The 19,350-nt window shown below is 45.4% G+C and overlaps 2 protein-coding genes across 3 annotated transcripts in view; both read left to right on the forward strand.

The window, feature by feature from the left end:
* Adgrf2 (adhesion G protein-coupled receptor F2) overlaps positions 1-11,007 on the forward strand; it is a 51,317-nt gene extending 40,310 nt beyond the window's left edge. Inside the window, exons 10-12 of one of the 2 annotated variants that reach the window (XM_087565122.1) lie at positions 4,116-4,175; positions 6,516-6,592; positions 7,812-10,982. In XM_087565122.1, the coding sequence (XP_087421248.1) occupies positions 4,116-4,175; positions 6,516-6,563 (108 nt within the window). In that variant the 3' untranslated portion in view covers positions 6,564-6,592; positions 7,812-10,982. 2 annotated transcript variants of the gene reach the window in all.
* Positions 11,008-11,940: 933 nt separating this feature from the next.
* The window catches only part of Adgrf4 (adhesion G protein-coupled receptor F4), a 30,976-nt gene continuing 23,566 nt past the window's right edge, over positions 11,941-19,350 (forward strand). The window contains 1 exon segment of the mRNA NM_001399351.1: positions 11,941-12,185. The gene's annotated coding sequence lies outside the window, so the exon portion shown is untranslated.

Below are 19,350 nucleotides of genomic sequence, written 5' to 3' on the forward strand. Positions count from 1 at the left end.
TGGCCTGAAATGCTGACTTGTGGAGAACACACTGACCTTTGACCTCAGGCATCGGTGCAGTCACCTAAAACAGTCTTTAAAAAAGTATCTTGAGGTTTTATTATTTTTTTTCCTGGTATATGAGGGTTTGCCTGAAACAGTCTCTGGGCACCATGTGTGTGTAGTGCTTGTAGAGGCCAGAAGGGGGTGCTGGATCACCTGAAACTAGAGTTACAGGAGGTTGTGAGCTCCATATAGGTTCTGGGAATTGAACTCTGGTCTTCTGGAAGAGCAGTCAATGCTCTTAACCACTGAGCTGTCTTTCCAGAGCCATCGCTGTTCTTTTAATGCATGTCACCCTCGCCAACCTTCAAGCTCTTTTGAGGATACACATTTATGTACTTCAGCTCTAAGCCTCAAAACAATCAAGGGGACTTGTATTCTCTGTCTCACGGATGAGGAAAAGGAGACTCAGGACAAAGAAACAGCTTGCTCAGGATCCCACTCTGATTTCTTGTGGCAGAAATGGAATTAGTTAAAGCTCTCAATATTATCTGGGGGAGGACGTCTCTTGGATTTGAAGGCTACACACCAGGAATAGCCCCCAATGCACAGCACAAGTGCTAATGGTGGACACCAAGGGGTCAGTTCCTAGCACTTACTTGGAAGCTCACACATCGGTCACTCTACCCAGGGTCGACTTCTCCCCTTGGGGTATCCAACTATGTTGCCCACCAGGCTGGACTGGAAGGAGTGAAGCTTAGCTAGGATGGGTAGGTCGGGCACGAGTGTGGGATAAACAGCCTTCTCTGGAGATGGCTTTCAGTGAAACAGCTCTCTTTATTAGGTCATGACGGAGATGGACAAGAGCTATATAAACTTTGGGGAGTGCATAGGGGTTTTTCTGGGTGAGTGTATGTTATTGGCTAGAGCCAAGGTGCTGAGAACACTTCATTTGCATGACGAAATTCCAGGTACTTGCTGGACATACCCTTATAAGGAGAGAGGAAGTTTAACCTGTAACCTGCCCACCAGGTTATGTGACTACCTCAAGGGTGGAGGAGGGAGAGGTCCCAGGGCTACACATACTGCAACATGAAGGCCCAGAGCAGGGAGGAAGCTGTTTCACTCCTGTTGGTCTCAGGACAAGAATTTTGGGGTTTGGACACATGCTGACCTCTTGCTCTGGACTGGCTCTGGTTGCACAACTTTCTGGCCCCACAAGTCACTCTAGTTACAAGGCATCTGACGCCTTCTTCTGGCCTCCAGGGGCAGTACATACACATAGTATAGAGACGTATCTTCAGGAAAACAATCCTCATCCACAAAGTAAAAAACTGAAATACAAAAATTAAACGCTAAAAAAATAGCGAAAAATGATTAACACCAAAACAAAATTGAGAGCAAAATATTGGTCGCTTTAGGTATTATATATGTAAACCATCAATGCTAGTAAAGTTACCATCAAAGATTTGTGGGAGGAGGATTTAAAAAAAACAGTCCTTTCACTGACAGACCAAGGTTCTTTGCCAACCTAAAAGTTACTTAGAGGTGAAACAGTTATACTTGTTGTTTCTATGTGCAGACCGTCTCAGGCTTACAACAGCTCAACTCCTAAACCTTTGAGTTTATAACTGTGCAAAATTGTATGCATTCAGTAGAAACTTTCTCTGGGCTAGCCTTATGTGCATGGGAGTCGCTCACCAGACTGGGCAGTGGCATCGAGCCACAGCTCGGAGTCAGCCACGAGCTTACCATGGTAAACAGCCGACGCTCCATGGTGTTACCCAACTGTGGTGTTCAGCAGATAGGACACCGAGTACAGTTGTGACTTAAGCTATTTTCAGCTTTAAATGGGCTTGTTGATGCAAACCCCCTTCCACGAGGAACATCTATGCTAGCTCTGCTCCACAGTGCTTGTGAATCCCAGATTTAAAAAAAAAGCTATAAAGCAACTTTATAAGTGGAAACATGCAGGAAGCATTTGTATTACCCCACAGCCATAATTACCAGGGTTACATGTCTGGTGACTGTGATACCATAGCTAATACACAGAGGACCCTTACTAATAACTAATAGCTAATAACAGCAGGACCCTTACTCTGTGTGCCAGAGTTAGGTGCTCTGAGAAGCCCAGTTTCAGGCTATGCAGCCTTCGTCAAGATCAGAATCTCCTCATTTAAAAGTACAGTGTAAAGGACAGATGCAAAAGTGTCACAAGGACAGACATGATTAATGGATGCAAAGGAATATAAACAAGGAGTCTCGAAACCCTAAGATCAGCTGAACGCTGAGCATGACTTCCAAAAGGCACTTACTATTAGTGTTTAAAGTAAATATTATGCGCATTATGAAACACAGGGTGTAAAAAGAATCAGGGCAGGGGATGCCAATAGAAGTGACGGTACAGCTTCAGAGATCCCAGTGGACCCTGGGAGCAGTTCCCTTCCTCATAAACTTGTAGAAAGACTTTGCGTCTTCAGGGAGGGGTGAGGTCTCCCTGAGCCGAAGGGTATTTGCAGGTGTTAGTGTAAAGGCATTATATGCAAAGGCTTAGAAAGAAGCACTTTCCGTGGCAGAAGTGAAAATGGGAAAGGGTACAAGAGAGACTTGGAGAGGGAGCCAGGATGACCTACAGCTGATGGACATGAATCCTAGTCCTGGGTCTTATTCTGTGTAGCTGACTGACTTTGGATGTTACTGAATCTTGGAGTGTCACTTTCTTCAGCAGTATTAAGGGGTGTTGTGGTAAATATTAAAAAATAGGTAACCTTTTATCCTGCGTTAGTGCCAGCCCCTGTAGGGCCATGTGGCACTGCAGGGTACTTTTATCTCAGTGGCTCCATGCTGTCCCCAAGAACTCTCAGACCCAGGTGGCCCGAGAGGCATCCCAGCATGCCACGCTGGTTCTAGAGTTAGTTATGGCACTGGAGGGCCTTATGGAACTAACCATAATTTATCTCTGGTTAGTATCTCTCCCGGCAGTTCTCTGCTAGTGGAGAACTCTCTGGTTCCAGCTACCTGGTAAAACCTGGGCTCTATAAGTCCAGCATGGACTCCCTGCCACAGACTTTGCCCACACTCACAACAACCACCCCCTGGTAGTTGAAGCGTAAACTCCCAACCACCTGGTGAAATCATGACTCAATATACTGTAACTCATCAATCAGATTAATATGTTAAATTCTCCATCCATAATACATCCACACAATAAACTCACAGCCAATTGATAAAGATATAAACCTTCACCTAGATAAGATAAATTGACCTTTAGAAATCCATCTCTAAAGAAATATTCATAATAACCTGTATCTATGTAGAGATGCATGGTAAGGATTATTTATGTCTGCCTCCCTGTTGCTTCTCCTCCTTTCTGTCTCTCCTTCTAAAATTTCTGTTCCCACCTCCCTTCCTTCTCATCCAATGACAGGCCACATTTTTATCTTGTGTTTGCCTTCACCTGCATAACGACATCAACCTACGAAGGGGGGGGCAATAATATCTATTGTTAATATAAGTTAATATAATATTGTTAATAATATATAAGCAATACCTTTTAAGGTCACTTACTTTGTAGAATGAGATGATCCATAGGAAAAGCATTGTAAAGTAATAACATCACCACCACCACCACCACCACCACCACCATCACCACCACCACCATCACCACCACCACCACCACCACCACCACCACCATCACCACCAGCATCACTGTCGTCATCATCATCATCATCATCATCATCATTTTCTTAGTTCTGAGACAATGAATGATACATTGTATAGTACATTTTTCTCCTTTATAAAATATTTGAAGAATTTACACACAAGGAGATGTGATGAGTTCCTTTGTTGGCTCAACAAACAATACCAAGGCTGTCATTAGAATTTGTGAGGTTGTGTGAACTTGCTTCCAAGCCACTGGGTCCATGTTTAAGACCTAGGACATGTATCTTCTTCGTGAGCTGCATCTCTCCTGTCCCTCCTCACCCCCTCAGTTTTCTCTAGCTCTCTCCACCATACTATTGATTCCACCAAAAACACTCAGCTGGCCATTGGTTTGCTATAGTATTTGTCAGGTCTAAGCTCCTTAACTTCTTCTAAAGGTTTAATTTTAACTCATATTGTTAAATTTCCAGATAAGAGAAGCCTTAAAGAGTCGAGTAACATCTGTTAAATGGATTTCCAGAGTATCAGAGGTAAACACTTATTTTTTTTTAAATTTGACAAGGTAACAGTGTAAAAGCTTTTGGTGTGGATGTCTCCGGGGTGGGTGCCTCCCTGAGCTGTTCAGAATCCTTATGGAGTACGATGTCCACATATCAAGATGGAAGTCAGTTTAAATGTATAGAGGGTGACAACATGGTGGGTGCTGTGGGTATGAACCACGAAATAGGAAGTGGATGATGAGGGGAAATGGTGAAAGGAGATGGAGTCTCAGACTTCCACAGCATCCTGGTGGGTCTCTCTGATCCTGGCCAGTTGGGTTCCATGCAAAGTGTGAAAATCCGAGGGAAACACTCTGAGACTCTCCACAAAGGACTTCCCAGGAGCGTTATTATCAAGGATGCAGTTACCATGGTTACCCAAGCAGCAGTGGGCAAAGGGGCCAGTTCAGGAATGTGGCAGAGACGCTTCAGCCATCCCGTGGGAACTGGACTGTACCATGCCCTTAAATCCTCTTCTCTTTCTATGAGTTGTAAGTTCTATTGCGATGCAGGGCTGGTGAGAGTGAGGAAGACCTGGACAAGTTTATGTGTCAGCCAAAGGGACTCGGGAACATACCCAACAGCAGAAGGGGGTCTGCATCTCCGGTTGAGCATCGGTCCTTCCTGGCCTTGCACATCTCTGCACCTGCGCACCCATGGCTGAGTGCATGGCATCCCACATCCATATCTGACTTTCCACCCCACTTCCTCCTGCTCATTCTCTCTTTTCCTCTTCTCTTCCTCTTTACTCTTAGACAAGCATCGGTCACATTCTTACTTCTTGGTCTCCCACACCCCTGGAAGTGGTACCTGACTTCTCTATATTCTCTCCCAGCTCAAAAAGGGGGCAAATTTACTGAGCACAGATGCTTCTTCCAACAAGGCCACACCTCCTAATCCTTTTAGTGCCACTCCGTGGTGACCAAGTTTTCAGATCTATGAGCCCGTCGGGGATCATTTTCATTCAAACCACCACAGACTCTCTTTTCTGACTTGGCCTGATTATTTCAAATCCCTTCCAAAGTACTGGCTTTGGTCCTTTCCCTGTGTGTTTTCAGAACGATCTATTCAGGCCCCCATAGGGAAATTCCGGCCTTCGATGCTTAAGAAAGCAGTCATTTTCTTCACATCTCTGGGTTTTGTTTTTTTCATAAGTCAGAAAGACACCCATCTCTTTATGGTTGTTGATGGTCTAGGTCAGTGGTTTTTGATGTTTGCTATACCTGAGAAACATCTTGGGAGATAAAAAAAACCCCCCAAAACACGCCAAACCACAGCCCAGGCCTCACTCAGAAAACAAACCAGAAACTCTTGAGTCTTGAGCCCATCATTTATTTTAGGCTCCCCAGTGATTCTAGTATGTGGCAAGCATTAGAGCCTCTGACCTAAGTTCAACATACATTTACCCTTCATCGCGCAGTCCTTTATTCCCTCTGCTCATCAGCTTTAGGCCATGAGCTTTCATCCCTCTACCTGAGTACAGAAGTAGAGTTACCATGTTCTTCTCGTTTGCTCTGAAGACCTTTCATCCCCGGTAACACTCTTCTACAGCCCAGATTTCATCTACCTTTCAGAGTACCCACTTGGATAGGACCAGTCCCAGTTCCCTACCCCGCAGAACAACATACGTGCTTGTGTTTATTCTGTAGCTGACGAGAGGAGCTAGCCTATGCTCATGTAGCCACAGATCTAGCAAAGTGCAAATATCTTGTCTCTTTAGAGAACACATGTCTAAAACATACCCCAAAGTTCCTTTGGCATGTGAGCATCACAAAGGTGTGGTCGGGGGATTTTAGGGTTGAGGATTTCAGTAGATCAGCTGTTAGAAAGAGTATAGGACACCAAGTTCCTTTCCTCTCTCCACTCTCTCTCCTCTCTTCGCTCCTCTCCCCTCCCTTCCTTTCTTCTCTTCTTCTCTCCCCCCATCTTCTTGCTTCTATTTTCATGCTCTTCTTCCTTTTCTACTTCTTCTTCTCCTTTATATTCTCTTTATCATCTTTCTTTTCCTCCTCTTTCTCCTCCTCTCCCCCTCCCTGTCCCCTCTTCCTTCTCCTCTTCCTCCTCCTCCTCTCTGTCCCCTCTCCCTCTTCCTCCTCCTCTTCCTCCTCTTCTTCTTGTCATAGTGAACTTTTTATGCCAGATGCTGTTGGAGGAGCAAGGAACCCTTAGACTTGCCTGTTACTATGTTATTGGTTTTAATATGATCAGGAAAGGAGGGGGCGATGTGAAAGGGTAAAACACTTTCCTCAGATTTGCTCTGCACCTGGAATCACCGTGATGATCGAAGACTGACTGGTAATGATGAATGCAATTATATTTTGTCTTCAACAGGACCTTTCTTCTGAATTCTCTTGTCATCCTACCAAAGGGCCAAGCTAACAAACCAGGATGCACCCCTCACACGGATGGTAAGTATGCCTGCAGCAAGAGAGACTCTAAGTAAGCCTCGTGTGCACGACATTTCTTGGATTACAATTAGAAATGAATATTCTTGTTCTTTGTCTTGTTAAGGCACAATTTTAAATTCTTGGGTTACTGAAATTTTTGTTCCATAAAACAATAAGGCATGTCTGAGAAAACATGACTTGACCTGGGTGGCAGGGGTTGGGGGAGGGTTAAGTAGGCTGAATAGTCTTCCTCTGCTCCATTTCTTCTCATTTTCCACAGTCAGACATCTCAAATCAGCAACGTCCCCCACATCCCCTACTGTGGTCTGTTTCCTTTCTCTGGTCATAAAAGATCAAGAAATTATGACTGACAATATTGGGAAGAGACCTCAGATTGGGATGTAGAAGCTCGACAGAGCCATAGGGACTAATGTTAGAGAAACGAGCCACTGGAGAAACTAATTTAAAGCCACATGGAGGGGCAGGGAAACTCAGGTTTGGAAGAGAGCCAATTAGAGAGATGTTCAGGCTCAAGAACAGCGTAGAAGACAGAGACAAACATGTTGAGGTACTTATATCCGTGAGAAGACTCACAGAGATGGGAGGTACATGTTGAGAGGGTGAGATGTCTATAGGGAGCCCAGAGAAATGCAGAATGATCCAGAAAGGACAATGTACACCCAGCCCAAGGCTCACTCAGAGGGCTGAGGAACAGAGAGAAGCAGAGAGAGGCACTGTGGTATGTAAAGGGAGTTTCCCACCCCATACTCCACACACCCAGGCTCTAGTTAGCAGCCTTTGTGGCCATGACAGGAGCCCAAGGCCTTGTAGAAAGAAATGGCTCTTTTCTGAGAGGAGTTATATCTCAAAGGCAATGGGTTCAGTAGCGTACAACTCAGGCATCTATAATCTCCAGAGGATCAGGGGTTTGAGGTCATCATCAACGACACAAAAGGTTTGAGGCTAACCTGTGCTACCTGAGATCTTGTCTCACTCCACTCCCAGAATGACGTAGATTGTGTTAGACAAAGCAAGGCTTACAGCTCAGTATCTGCAGGGGACAGAACAAGACAATTTCCTGTGTTCCACGGAAGTGTATGGGGAAGCAACCGTCCACCTGGCAGCTGGCCTCTGCCAAAGGGGTTTCTACAGAGCAAACTCAGCATGCAAGCGGGAAACGTCTGTGTCTTGGGACTTGTATATTTAAGCTGTGATTTTTTTTTTTTCTGTTCTCGACAAGGTTGCTCATTCCTGGAACGGCAGTGCCCAAGGAAGCATGCACTTAATTCCTGTCCTCTTGCCTCTGGGCACTTTGAAGGAAACCTCCCACGTTGCAGCGCCGGTGGAGGCAGGGGTGACATGCGCAAAGCACGAAGGCCTCTCTGTCTAAGCTCTTCCGTGTTTCTACTCATGCCTTGCCCACCAACTGCAAATCTATATAGGACACAGTAAGCATCCTCGAGGGACAAGAAGACAAAGTGGGACACAGCAACGGGGTCTTTCTCACAGGTGCCTCCGTCATTACACTCCTGGGCCAAACTGATCTTCAGGGCGAGAGCTCTGCTTATCCCAGCAAAGGTGGCCTAGGATGCCCTGTGTGGGATTCTAAAGAGGCTCCCAAAGTAGAGTCGCCAGCAGTTGCACTGACTCTAAGCAGCTCACCACTGGTCAGGGGCAATTGTTTAGATGGTCAGCCTGGCTCGGACGTGGATGCAGCTCCTTTGATGGTGAACCAAGGGAAAACCATAGCGTGTTTGAATTGGACATGATGCCTGTTTTAAGATGAGACGGAAGCCTGGGAACTGTGAACCACAGCTTTGCTGTCCTCAGCCAACTCTATTGGCTTTCAGCGCTCCATTTTCTCTCCCAGAGCACAGGGCCTCTGAGGGGTTTTCTGCTTCGGTTTTCAGACGTGGGAGGTTTCTGAAACATGGATGTGGGAGAGAAAACATTGTATTTCAAGCACAGTGCTGTTGTTCATTTTCCTAGCTGTATGTAAACACATTCCACATCCAAAGCAGATGTCACCCAACAGAGAACAATGTTGGCGGGGCGGCGGCGGGGGGTGGGGGTAGAAGCCCTCCCCAAAGCAAGCACACAGGCAGCTGCCCCTGAAGGAAAGCAGGGGTTAAGGATAAAGGGGCACAGATATATGGTCCAAGCCATCCCATGGAAGCCAGTATTATCGATGTTCTGTTACGGATGGGAGGCTAGGCATGGTGGGCACCATTAGAATCCCAGCACTTGGGATGCAGGGACTCAGAGAGCTGCTTTGAGTTCGAGGCCACCTTGGTTTAGTTTACATGGTTAGTGGTAAATGGTCCAAAGCTAAAGGGTAAGATCTTGTTTAATAAAGCAACATGAAATAAATAAAAACAAAACAAACAAAACTGTGTGCTCAGACGCACACACACACACACACACACACACACACACACACACACACACACACCCCAACAGCAAAATCATAACTAAAACCAAACCAAAACACAAACGGAAAGGGAGGCTCACTCTGTGGATGAATAGCTAGCCCTTTCTCCTCTCTCTCTCTCTCTCTCTGTCTCTCTCTCTCTCTGTCTCTCTGTGTGTGTGAATGTATGTGCTGCTCATGTGTGGGTGGTGTCTTTACATGTGTGTGGGTGTGCCCTAGATGTTCAGGAGTGGACATCTGGTGTCCTGCTCCACCACTCTCTGCCTTATTCTTGGACAAGTCTCTCAGTGAACCTGGAGCTAGATTGGCAGCCAGCCACCTCAGTAATCATTCTGTATGTGCTGCCACCTACACGCTACAGGTGGGTATGGCTCTACCTGCATTTTTATGTGGGCCTGGGGGATTCAAAGTCGAGTCCTCGTGCTTCTAGAAGTCCTCTTACCACTTAGCCATTTCCCCAGCCAATCCATAACACAGTTAACAAAAGCAAAAAGAAGACTTCCTCTAAATAGAGAAGGCTGAGAGGGTTCAGGTCCAGGGAAGACCAACTAGGAGGCAGGAAGGATATCCTAGCTGGGGAAAAGAGTTATCATCGTTCCAGTGGGGTGGCTTATGTTGGGACAGAGCATCCCTTTCCTGTGTTAGAACCAGTTTAGTTAGCCAGACTCCACCATCTCTCCTGTTCTCTTTAACTAAAGGAGATGGTGTAGTTGTGGTGCTGCTAGCTTTTCCTCGGGGCAGATACTGCAACATCATGAAATGTCACTTGTTTATGGTCAATGTAATGAAGTCAAGGCCTCATGCAGCTCAATGGGTGAAGAACTGACATGTGTGAAGACAAAAGTATTGTTCCATGTATGGATGAGAACTTTTGAGCGCAGGGAGAGAGGGGGAGCATCATGGTTTCTTTGTATTATGTGTTGAGCAGATGTGTGTGGCTTGAAAGCATTCAATTCAGGCACACTCACTCTGTGTGACAGGAGGAGGTTTACCACTAATGAAGAAAGGCCAGGGGATGAAAGGCCATGCTCAGTCCCAAATCTACACTGCAGGCATCTTGAAAGAAGTCAATGGACACGCCTAGCCCAAGCTGTTGGCTTGTGTGACCCTCAGAGAGACACATGCAACATACTGTTCTCATCTCACAGAGATGTGATACGGCCAGGTGGCTCAAGGAGACGTTGTTCTGAAGCACTTTTGTGGCTTGAATGAACACCCATGACATGGCCCTCCTTGGAAAAAAATCACTTTAATTTTTTAGAATTTGTTTTTCTCATTTGTAAGTGAGGGACAAGTCAGTCTACCTCCTACGGTTATTGTGATAATTCAAAAAAAATGAAGTGTTTATAACAGTACTTGGAAATTGCTCACCAAAATGTTAGTTGCTTTTGTCAGAGTGCCTGTGAACACACACACAACACACAACACACACACACACACACACACACACACAAACATACAACGCTGGCCTCTGACATCAGTTTCAATGATGATCTCCTCGTGGGAACAAGTTCATTGACTTCTAAATAAAACAACGAAGCATCTGATTTTGTCTGTATGACAGGGTTGTGAGCCAGGAGACCTCTGGAGGCTCAGGGAAATGAGCCTCTTAATCCAGTGTTGCCAATTGGAATGCATAGTTTCACTCTTGAAGAAGAGTGCCTACTGTGCAGCTCTACTCATTCTGTGGTGTTCCCAAGCCTGGCTTTATGTCTTGCCTTCTCGGAGGGGTCCTCCCTGACTGATTCCTCCAACATAATTTCCTAGAATGTTTATAAACTCTGCTACCCTCTTTCCATTAGTGGTTGCTGTGCTATAGAGTTTCTTTGGTTTGGTTGTGTTCCTCCTATTTCCCAGTTATGGTTGTGAGTCTTCAGACACAGATCGGCTTTACATTTGATAACCACTTTGTAATGTCCTTCTGCCTGGTGATAGGGCAATCACGTGACTTACACGTAGAATATGTTCAGTAAATATGTATGTCCAATAAAACTCTTTGATTACACAACCGCTTGAGGCTGTTCCCCCCCCCCCAGTCCCAAATGACCCAGTACTTAATGAGCGACCTACATAGAACTGACCCATTTCTACAAATGTTGCTTCCTTGACCTGCATTGCTGTAAGTTACATAAAACAACTGCCTCTCACTTATTTCTCTTTGTCCACCTTCCCACCCTGCCCCGCTATGACTTCTAAGTGGGGAATTACGTACAGTAGCCCTTGGAAGAAGAAGAAGGCTTATAGAGAGGAGACATCAGAATTCGAGTATGTGGGACTCTGGTAGTGAGGAGCTCCATTTAAACTGAAGCTGGGTCAGGTGAAATTCTCTTAGGTGGAGACAATACTTCCTGGTTTACCCATTGGCATGGAGAGGCTGCAAAAGAAGTTCTCGTCTCATTTCTTAGAAATAACAGAATAAGCAAATAGGGCTGCTGAGAGAGCTCTTAAAAGCTCTTGTCACCCTGAGCAACCTGATGACCCGAGTTGCATCCCAGGGTCCCTTGGCTTTTGCAAGTTGTCCTCTGACTTCCACATGTGCCTTGGCACCCAGGCACACAAATGAATAAACAGACAGATAAATTAAGAAAGAGAGAGCGAGCCACAAATCCCTCTGGCGCCATGGTAGAGACTAGCTCATAATTTCCTGGCCACTTTCTCAGTATGGTTTTCTCCAAATTCATAGGTATAGGTAAAGTGCAACAATAGCCCTTTAAAACCATAAACAATGGTGGCACAAGTTTGCATGTTGTCACCCCTGTTCTAATTACACCAGGGAAGATACAACACAGACTCTCCTGTGATCATCTGAGATAAAGGTGAAGAGCCGAAGGACAAACAAGTGACTCACTTTAATGGATTCGCTTCAGACAAGAGAAACCTGTAATTTCTCTTAGGCGTGCTTGACAGACCCACTGTGGGCTGAATCACAGCCTTACACAATCCTCGAAGCTGTGGGCTGCTGTGCAGTGGCCAGATTGGCTTCTCGGTACAGGGCAGTTGCTTCTCACTGGGGCCTTCCGAACTTCCTTTTCAAAAGATGGAGTCGGGCCGCTCTCACTGAAGGGGGCTGGAGGGATTTGCAGTGGACACGTGATGGTGAGGCACCATGGTAGGGAGTTCATTGCTGACTTTCCTGCCAGGTGACTGTCGGTCTCTGGGCTGCTAGATCTACTTCCTGAATGCGTAAGTACATGGCCCATGCCACCAGCCTTCCCTAAAAAAAGAGTTAATTGTTTTCTGCACCTGTTCCAGAGTGGGGGAAACAGGTGGTTTGGGCTAGGCTTTTCTAGAACGCGTGACTCTGCGGTGTGTCTTCCGTAATACTCTTTAGAACTTGGCTACCTCGAAGTTGGAGTGCCTAGTTGATATTTGTTTTCCTTCCACGGAGTCATCCCTCGCAGTGAAAATATGAAATGCCCTGTCAGGCAACCAAACTTACTGCCTCCACTCTGACTTCATGCCAGATAAATTTCAGCTCCCTTCCTTCGGATGGAATGCCAAGCTTGAACCTTCTGTTTTCTTCTTCTCGAGAATCTGCCAGGTTGCCTTTACAGCGAGGTAAAACACTACTTCCGGTTACTGCTGGGAACCCTTCCTCAAGCGTCACCTTGGTCCGAGTGGTCGGTGTGGGCTGCTTAAAGGCCTGTGCTCTGGACTCAGTAAACTGCAGGATACTTGGGCTCTTGACTCATTGGGTGTTATTATTTTTGGCTATAGGTTTAAGAGTAGTGCTCTGGTGAGCTTCACAGAACAGAGACATTACCACACTAATAATTATGTTATAATTGTTAAAGAATTAAGATAGTGGGTGCAATGAAAATGCCTTCCAACTCTGAACATTTGTGACTCTTGGGAGCCGTCAGCATTTGAATCCAGCTACAAAGCAATGGGGAGGCAAATCATCTAAAACAATCAAGGGAGGATGGTTCTGATTCTGTTCTAATAGTTCTCTGTAGTTGTCTTTTCACCAAGGCTCCACACCTCATCCATGCTGAAAAGAACCAGTAAGTCAGTAAAAGTGAGATTCAATTATTGAGGTCAAGATATAAACAACTCACTTGGCCATCTGATGTTATAATCAAAGTTCTAATTACACGACTAGAGTAGACTATACAGTTATTGAATTAGGCACACATACACACACACACACACACACACACACACACACACACACACACACACACACACCCCTCACTGTTGAACTCCTCATCCTCCAGTTAACCTTTCTGAATTAGTCATTCCCCTAAGACGGTAGGATTGGTCAAGGAGCATGAAGCCAATTGCTGTCTATATGAGCAGAAACTCGTGCCCCTCTCACCCTGTGCACGTCGCTGGAGGGGAGAGAATCGGCAAGTGAAACTCACAGGACATGAAAGTTATCCTTCACCATGGTTTACAGGACAGTTCTCAGCCTGACCTTTTCATATTTCCCTTGGGAGCCCGATGCCAGCTCTCGCCAGGCGTGTTGAGACCGGTGAGGAGTACCTTGGTGTACGTGACTCATCCTGTAGCTTCATCCACTGAGTGACAGGAGGTGGTTCTGGGACCCAGACAGACTGGTTAGCGTTCGGAATTACAAGTCACTCAGAAACTTGGGCCTGTGTACCGAGAAGATAGAACGAGCGGGAGGAAGTGTTCTGGAACACAGGGCTCTTCTGGTCTGTGCAGGGGGTCAGGGTTTTACAATCCCTAACTTAAAATGGAGATAGCACAGCCAGAGGCACAGGCATAGTCAGCGCTACTGTGTTCTCTTCCTGCCTCGCTTCTTCCCCTCCCCTTCTGTTCCCCTCCCCTCCCCTCCCTTTTCTTCTTTCCTTTATTTTTCTTCCCCCATCCCCCATATCTCTTCCTGTATGAAACTTCAGGGAACTTTTTTTTTCCTTCATTAAATCAGGGTCCAGGTAGTGCAACAAAAATGGTGGCTTGTTGAGAGAGAGAACGTTTCTACCAAACGCAGCAGGTTCCAGTAAGTGCTGAGAGTTTCATATGAACGGCCTTCTGTGTCTGTGTGCTCCACTCCCACCACTCCCACCACGTCTTTAGTCAGAGGCAGAGAAGCTGCAGGGAGAGCCTCGTGTCTGTACCGAGCACATGCAGCTGTGCCGTCATTATTACTTCCTCAGCGCCGTGTAATAACAGCCGTTTCCAAAGCATTTGGGGTGGCGTCACGAGAGGGAGAGGGTTTGTGCAAGTGCTTACGCCAGTTTCTAGTAAAGACCTAAGTATGTCGGGAGTTTGGTGTCTGGAGGAGGTTACCGAAGGGCACCTGTATACTCATCTGTTTCTTGAGGACAGGGGAGTTTCCTCCTGATCTTAGAGCCAAACCCTCAGATGCTGGGCCAGGATCTTCATTCACCCATTCAATCTGCAGAATCATTCATTCACTCATTCGTTTGTTCAGTGAGTGTTTTTCCGCTCTGAATGGACGCTGACTTGGCTGAGGATAGAGATGGATCAGATGTCTACCTCTGGACTAATAGCAACTCGTTCTATTTTTTTCCTTCTAGGTGTGACTTGCTTTCTTTCAGCTTCTCTTGACCCACCATGATTAGTGCTCAACTGTAGAGGATGCACAAGGTTCAGGACAGTAAATTGGTAGGGTAGTTATTTCGGTACTCCACTTTGGGCTGGCTAGTAAATTTAGCTGCATTTTCCCTTTAAGCCTTTGAGGCCAGTACGTGTAATTTTCTCTCTGTAATCACCAGGTTACAACAGGAGCCTGGCTGCATTTGGCAGTCTAGAATTGCCGTTTATTATTGCGTGAGAAGCAAAGGTGGACCGTAGAGGTAATTTACGCTTCTGTCAGGGAGTACAGAGAGAGAGGCGAGCGCTCTGGAGGGAAGGAGAGACCTGGAGTGTGCTTCGATTACTTTTGTCCATCCCGAGAAACTGCCGCACGAGGTGGCTCAGCCGCTCTCATGGCTGAAATTGGTACCTCGCGCTACTCACTCTGGGAGTAAGGCGCAGGCCCGCCCTCACTGTGGGGCTAGAGAGCGGTCCTTGGCAAACGACAAGTAGATAGTTATCTGCGTCATGGCCACAGAGGACCTCACACTAGAGCTCGCTGGCATCGTTGTTTACTCTTCAGTTTTTCATTTCGGAGTCTGCCCCTCTTCCTTGTGTTTTTCCAGAGCTTTGGTGTGAAAGAGACAAGTGCCTCCCATGAACATAATGGTATATAGGTATCGGCACGAACATTGACTGGATGCCCAACAAATGCACTTGGGCTCCAAGTCCAGATAGTGGAGCATGCTTTCCTCCAAGCATGTTTAATATATATATTCCCAAAGGCATTTAAAGAGATTTATCTCCGTTCCTAATTATGTGTGTGTCTGTGTGTGAGAATGTATACATGGGTACAGTATCCACAAAGACAAATTCCTTGGAGCAGGAGTTACAGGCAGTCGTGAACCACCTGGCATGGATACCCGGAGCTGAACTGAGTTCTTTGAAAGAGAAGTAGGGTCTCTTATCTCCCGAGCCATCTCCACATCCCCTCGAGGCATTTTAGAAGAGTGCATTTGGGGACTATGCCTGTACACATGTCTGTGCACCATGTGCACATTGTATCTGCAGAGGCCAAGAGAGAATCCCTGAGACCTGAGCCACAGAAGGCTTGTGAGCTGCCATGTGGGTGCTGGGAATTGAACCTGGGTCTTCTGAAAGAGCAGCCAGGGCTTTTAACCTTTGAGTTAAAACCTGAGTCTCTCATCAGCTCCAGAAGCATTTATTTTTGAATGGTGCTGAAGTAGTTTTGGTAAAATTTGGGCGAGGCAATGCTTTTACTGAAAGAATTTTGGGGTCGTGTGTGTGTGTGTGTGTGTGTGTGTGTGTGTATGTGTGCGTGTGCGTGCCCCTGTATATGTTGAGGGCAAAAGGGAGTCTGGGGTAGAATATATTGTTCCCTAAATGGACTTGATGGTGGAACATCTTTATATATCATGAAGCTAATAATATTTCATAGAATCCTAGTTTAAAGCACTTGATCCAATAGACACAAAACCTACACTGCCTACCAAAGGAAAGCAGGCAGCAAATGTCAAAGAAAATTTAAGGATTTTTATTTTCTTTCACACTTAGTGCCCATTGCAAATGGTTGGGAAATAATTGGTGGATAATATGCAGTTGTCCCAGATATACATAAATATTCTTATGGTACCGTTCAGTTAGAACCCTGCTTATTCTGTTTTCTCCCACAGGGTACTAGGGTCTCATTCTGTCTCTGGCTTTTTGTATCTGTCTCTCAGTCATACACTGGGGCTTGAAGCCAAGGCTTTTCCTAAGCTAAGTGGGTGTTTTGTCCACGGAACTATACATCCATCCCTAGCTTAGGGTCTTTATTTAAGTAGCCTGTGACCTATCTTCCTACTGGGAGTTTCTCTGCTACCATAACCATGGTTGATAGCAATAGAGTTAAGAATGCACACAACCTTGCTGGCAAGCTGAACACATTGCTGAACAGAGCTGAACATTGTTTATGTGCAGCAACCCTTAGTATTCACATAAAGCAAGGTTCGATGCTCTGTTATCACCGAGAATCCCCAAACCATCCAGCCAGGTGACACAGCTGTGTCCAAAGGTTTCATTTGGTTTACATGTGATTTGCTCTTTTGAACTGTTTATTTCTTTTGGTTGCGTTTAATGTACTACTTAGTTTTTTTTAAATATCTTATTAAGAGATAACCTACAGCCTATAAGATGAGGACTGGAGAGGTAGTTTGTTTAAGGCATTTGTAGAAGCGTTTCAGTTTGGAATCATGCAAAATATAAACTTCACTTTAAGTGTTATACATTTCTCATGTGTTTATTTATGGTGTGTGTGTGTGTCTCTGTGTGTGTGTGTGTGTGTGTGTGTGTGTGTGTGTGTGTATACATGTCACAGTGTTCATGTGAGGTCAGAGAACCACTTTGTGGAGTGGTTCCCTCTTTCTTTTCTTTAAATGGGTGCTGGTGATTCAAGCTGGTCATTAGGTTTGGAAATGTAGGCTTTTATCTGGCGAGACATTTACCAGCTCTTAATTTACTTTAAGTATTTATCCATAGTAAATCTAAGAAGGTATAAATTGCAAATAAATCTAAATGCTCTCCCACCCCATTGCCTAAAATATTGACCTCTGAATGTGAGCTTTGGGGACAACACTTCTTTTTATCTTTTAATCCCCATTCAGCTTATTCACTGCTTTGCAGGGAGGTAGATTCCGTCCAATTCTTTCTTTTAAGACCTGAAACCAACCCCATGGAGATCAAACTGATAGCATCAAGATTGTTCATGCTTGCCAACCAGGGCAGGCAAAAATTAGAATGCTATAGCTTCTGTTGCATGATAGCTTCCAAATTATCTTCCAGTATTTGATGTAACTGAAAAACCTAACATATAATTATCATACCAAATGATACACCACCATATGTCTCAGACTACAACAACACAATGATTGAAACCACCCAGTTGATTGCGCTGAGCTCAAAGTTCATGTTTCTTATAGCTTATAGTCATGCTTATGGATTCATGTACACACACACACCACACACACAGACACACACACACACCACACACACAGACACACACACACACACCACACACAGACACACACAGACACACACACACACCACACACAGACACACAGACACACATACACACAGACACACACAGACACACACACACACACACCACACACAGCACACACACACACACACCACACACACAGCACACACACACACAGCACACACACACAGCACACACACACACACACACACACAGAGAAAGAGAGAGAGAGAGAGAGAGAGAGAGTCTGATGGTTAAATTTTCCTTAGTTGACAGGAATATAGACCACATATCATTACCTCTCAGTGTTTCTCAAAGACCTTGATGATTTGTACCACTAAATCTGTTGTTATTGATCCCAATACTCTTACAAGCTCTGTGAATGCAGAAGCCTGACTTCTGCTGAGCCTATAAATCATATCACTGTCCTAAGTTTCTTCCAGCAAGTCCAATCTCTCTCCCTCCCTTCTTCCCTCCCTTCTTGCCTCCCCCTGCCTCCCTCCCTGTCTCCCTCCTTCCCTACCTCCCTCTCCCGTTTCCCCTCTTCATTCTTCTTCTCTCTCTTTCCCTCCCTCCTTTACTTCTGTCATTCTTTCTCTCCCTCCTTCCTTTCTTCCTTCCCTCCACCCCTTCTTCCTCCTCTTTTGTTCTCATCATTTATTCTTTTTTCTGTCTTTCTCTATCCATCTCTTCCTTTCTCTCTCCCTCCCTCCTTTCTTCCAGGAACTTCCTGTGTAATAGCCTCAAACTCACAATCCTCCTGCTTCAGCAGACCCGGTGTCAGGAATACAGGTGTGCAGCACCAGGCCCGGGAAGCATGGTTAGCTTTCGGCAAAATTCCTATACGGTGTAGGGAAAGCGCCCTTGTCATGATGGCTCAGATGCTGGTGCCACGATTTGCAAATGCCCCTTTGAGCATTTTGCCTATTTGTACATTTCTTGTTCTTTGTTCCTACTGGAGGAGACTTTGTTTCATCTTCAGAACTTGTCGTACGCATTTGGTCCCGAGTGGCAGTATCTTGTCTCTGATACACATACCCTGGGAGGGAGGTTTCAGACTAGCCACGAAGAAGAGTAAAAGAGGAAGAATTAGAAATGACCACGCCAGTGGAAGGGGACCCTGACAATGGCAATCAACCTGACAGACAAAAAACTGTCTGTCTTTCATCTGACAGGAGTGAGGTAAAAGCTGTGTTGGAAGCTTATGAATTTGCTATAGTGGGTCACAACCAGTGCTTGAGAAGGTGTCTGGTAGACTAAAGTAGCCCATGCAATCAGTACAGTAGCCTATGTACCCTACTGGATACGTCAGGGTACATGGCAGTGTATGTTTGTGTGTATATGTGTGTAGAAATGTTTTTATACAAAATGTCTAAAGCAAAAAAAAATACTCGTCTTTAGTTTTGTATTTAGAAATCTGTGGGCATATTTAGATTTGTATGTGCATAATGACTCCTAATGTATGCTGTTTCTTATTGTGTCATGGTAACACAATCTGAAAGTCAGAGGTGTGTCTGTGAAATGTGTGGGCACTTTAGGATGACTTATCCAGCTTCTTCTGGAATTTTGTTTCGCGGTGGTTGACATCACCACAATGTCTACTATGGCCCTGCTGAGTGTGTCACGCACCAATCGGACATGGGGGCTCCTTTCTATCCACATTTTAAAGTGGAGAATTCTGCACACATATTCCCAGGGCCCTGGCAAATCCTTTACTACACCTCTGCTGCTGTTCTTCCTGTTTCTGTGTCCCGGATCAGACTTTATTTTTTCTCTTACTGAACATAGTTTTTCCCTCACATAATG

Source organism: Rattus norvegicus, chromosome 9 (assembly GCF_021556685.1).
Source record: "Rattus norvegicus strain SHRSP/BbbUtx chromosome 9, alternate assembly SHRSP_T2T, whole genome shotgun sequence".
Lineage (NCBI taxonomy): Eukaryota > Metazoa > Chordata > Mammalia > Rodentia > Muridae > Rattus > Rattus norvegicus.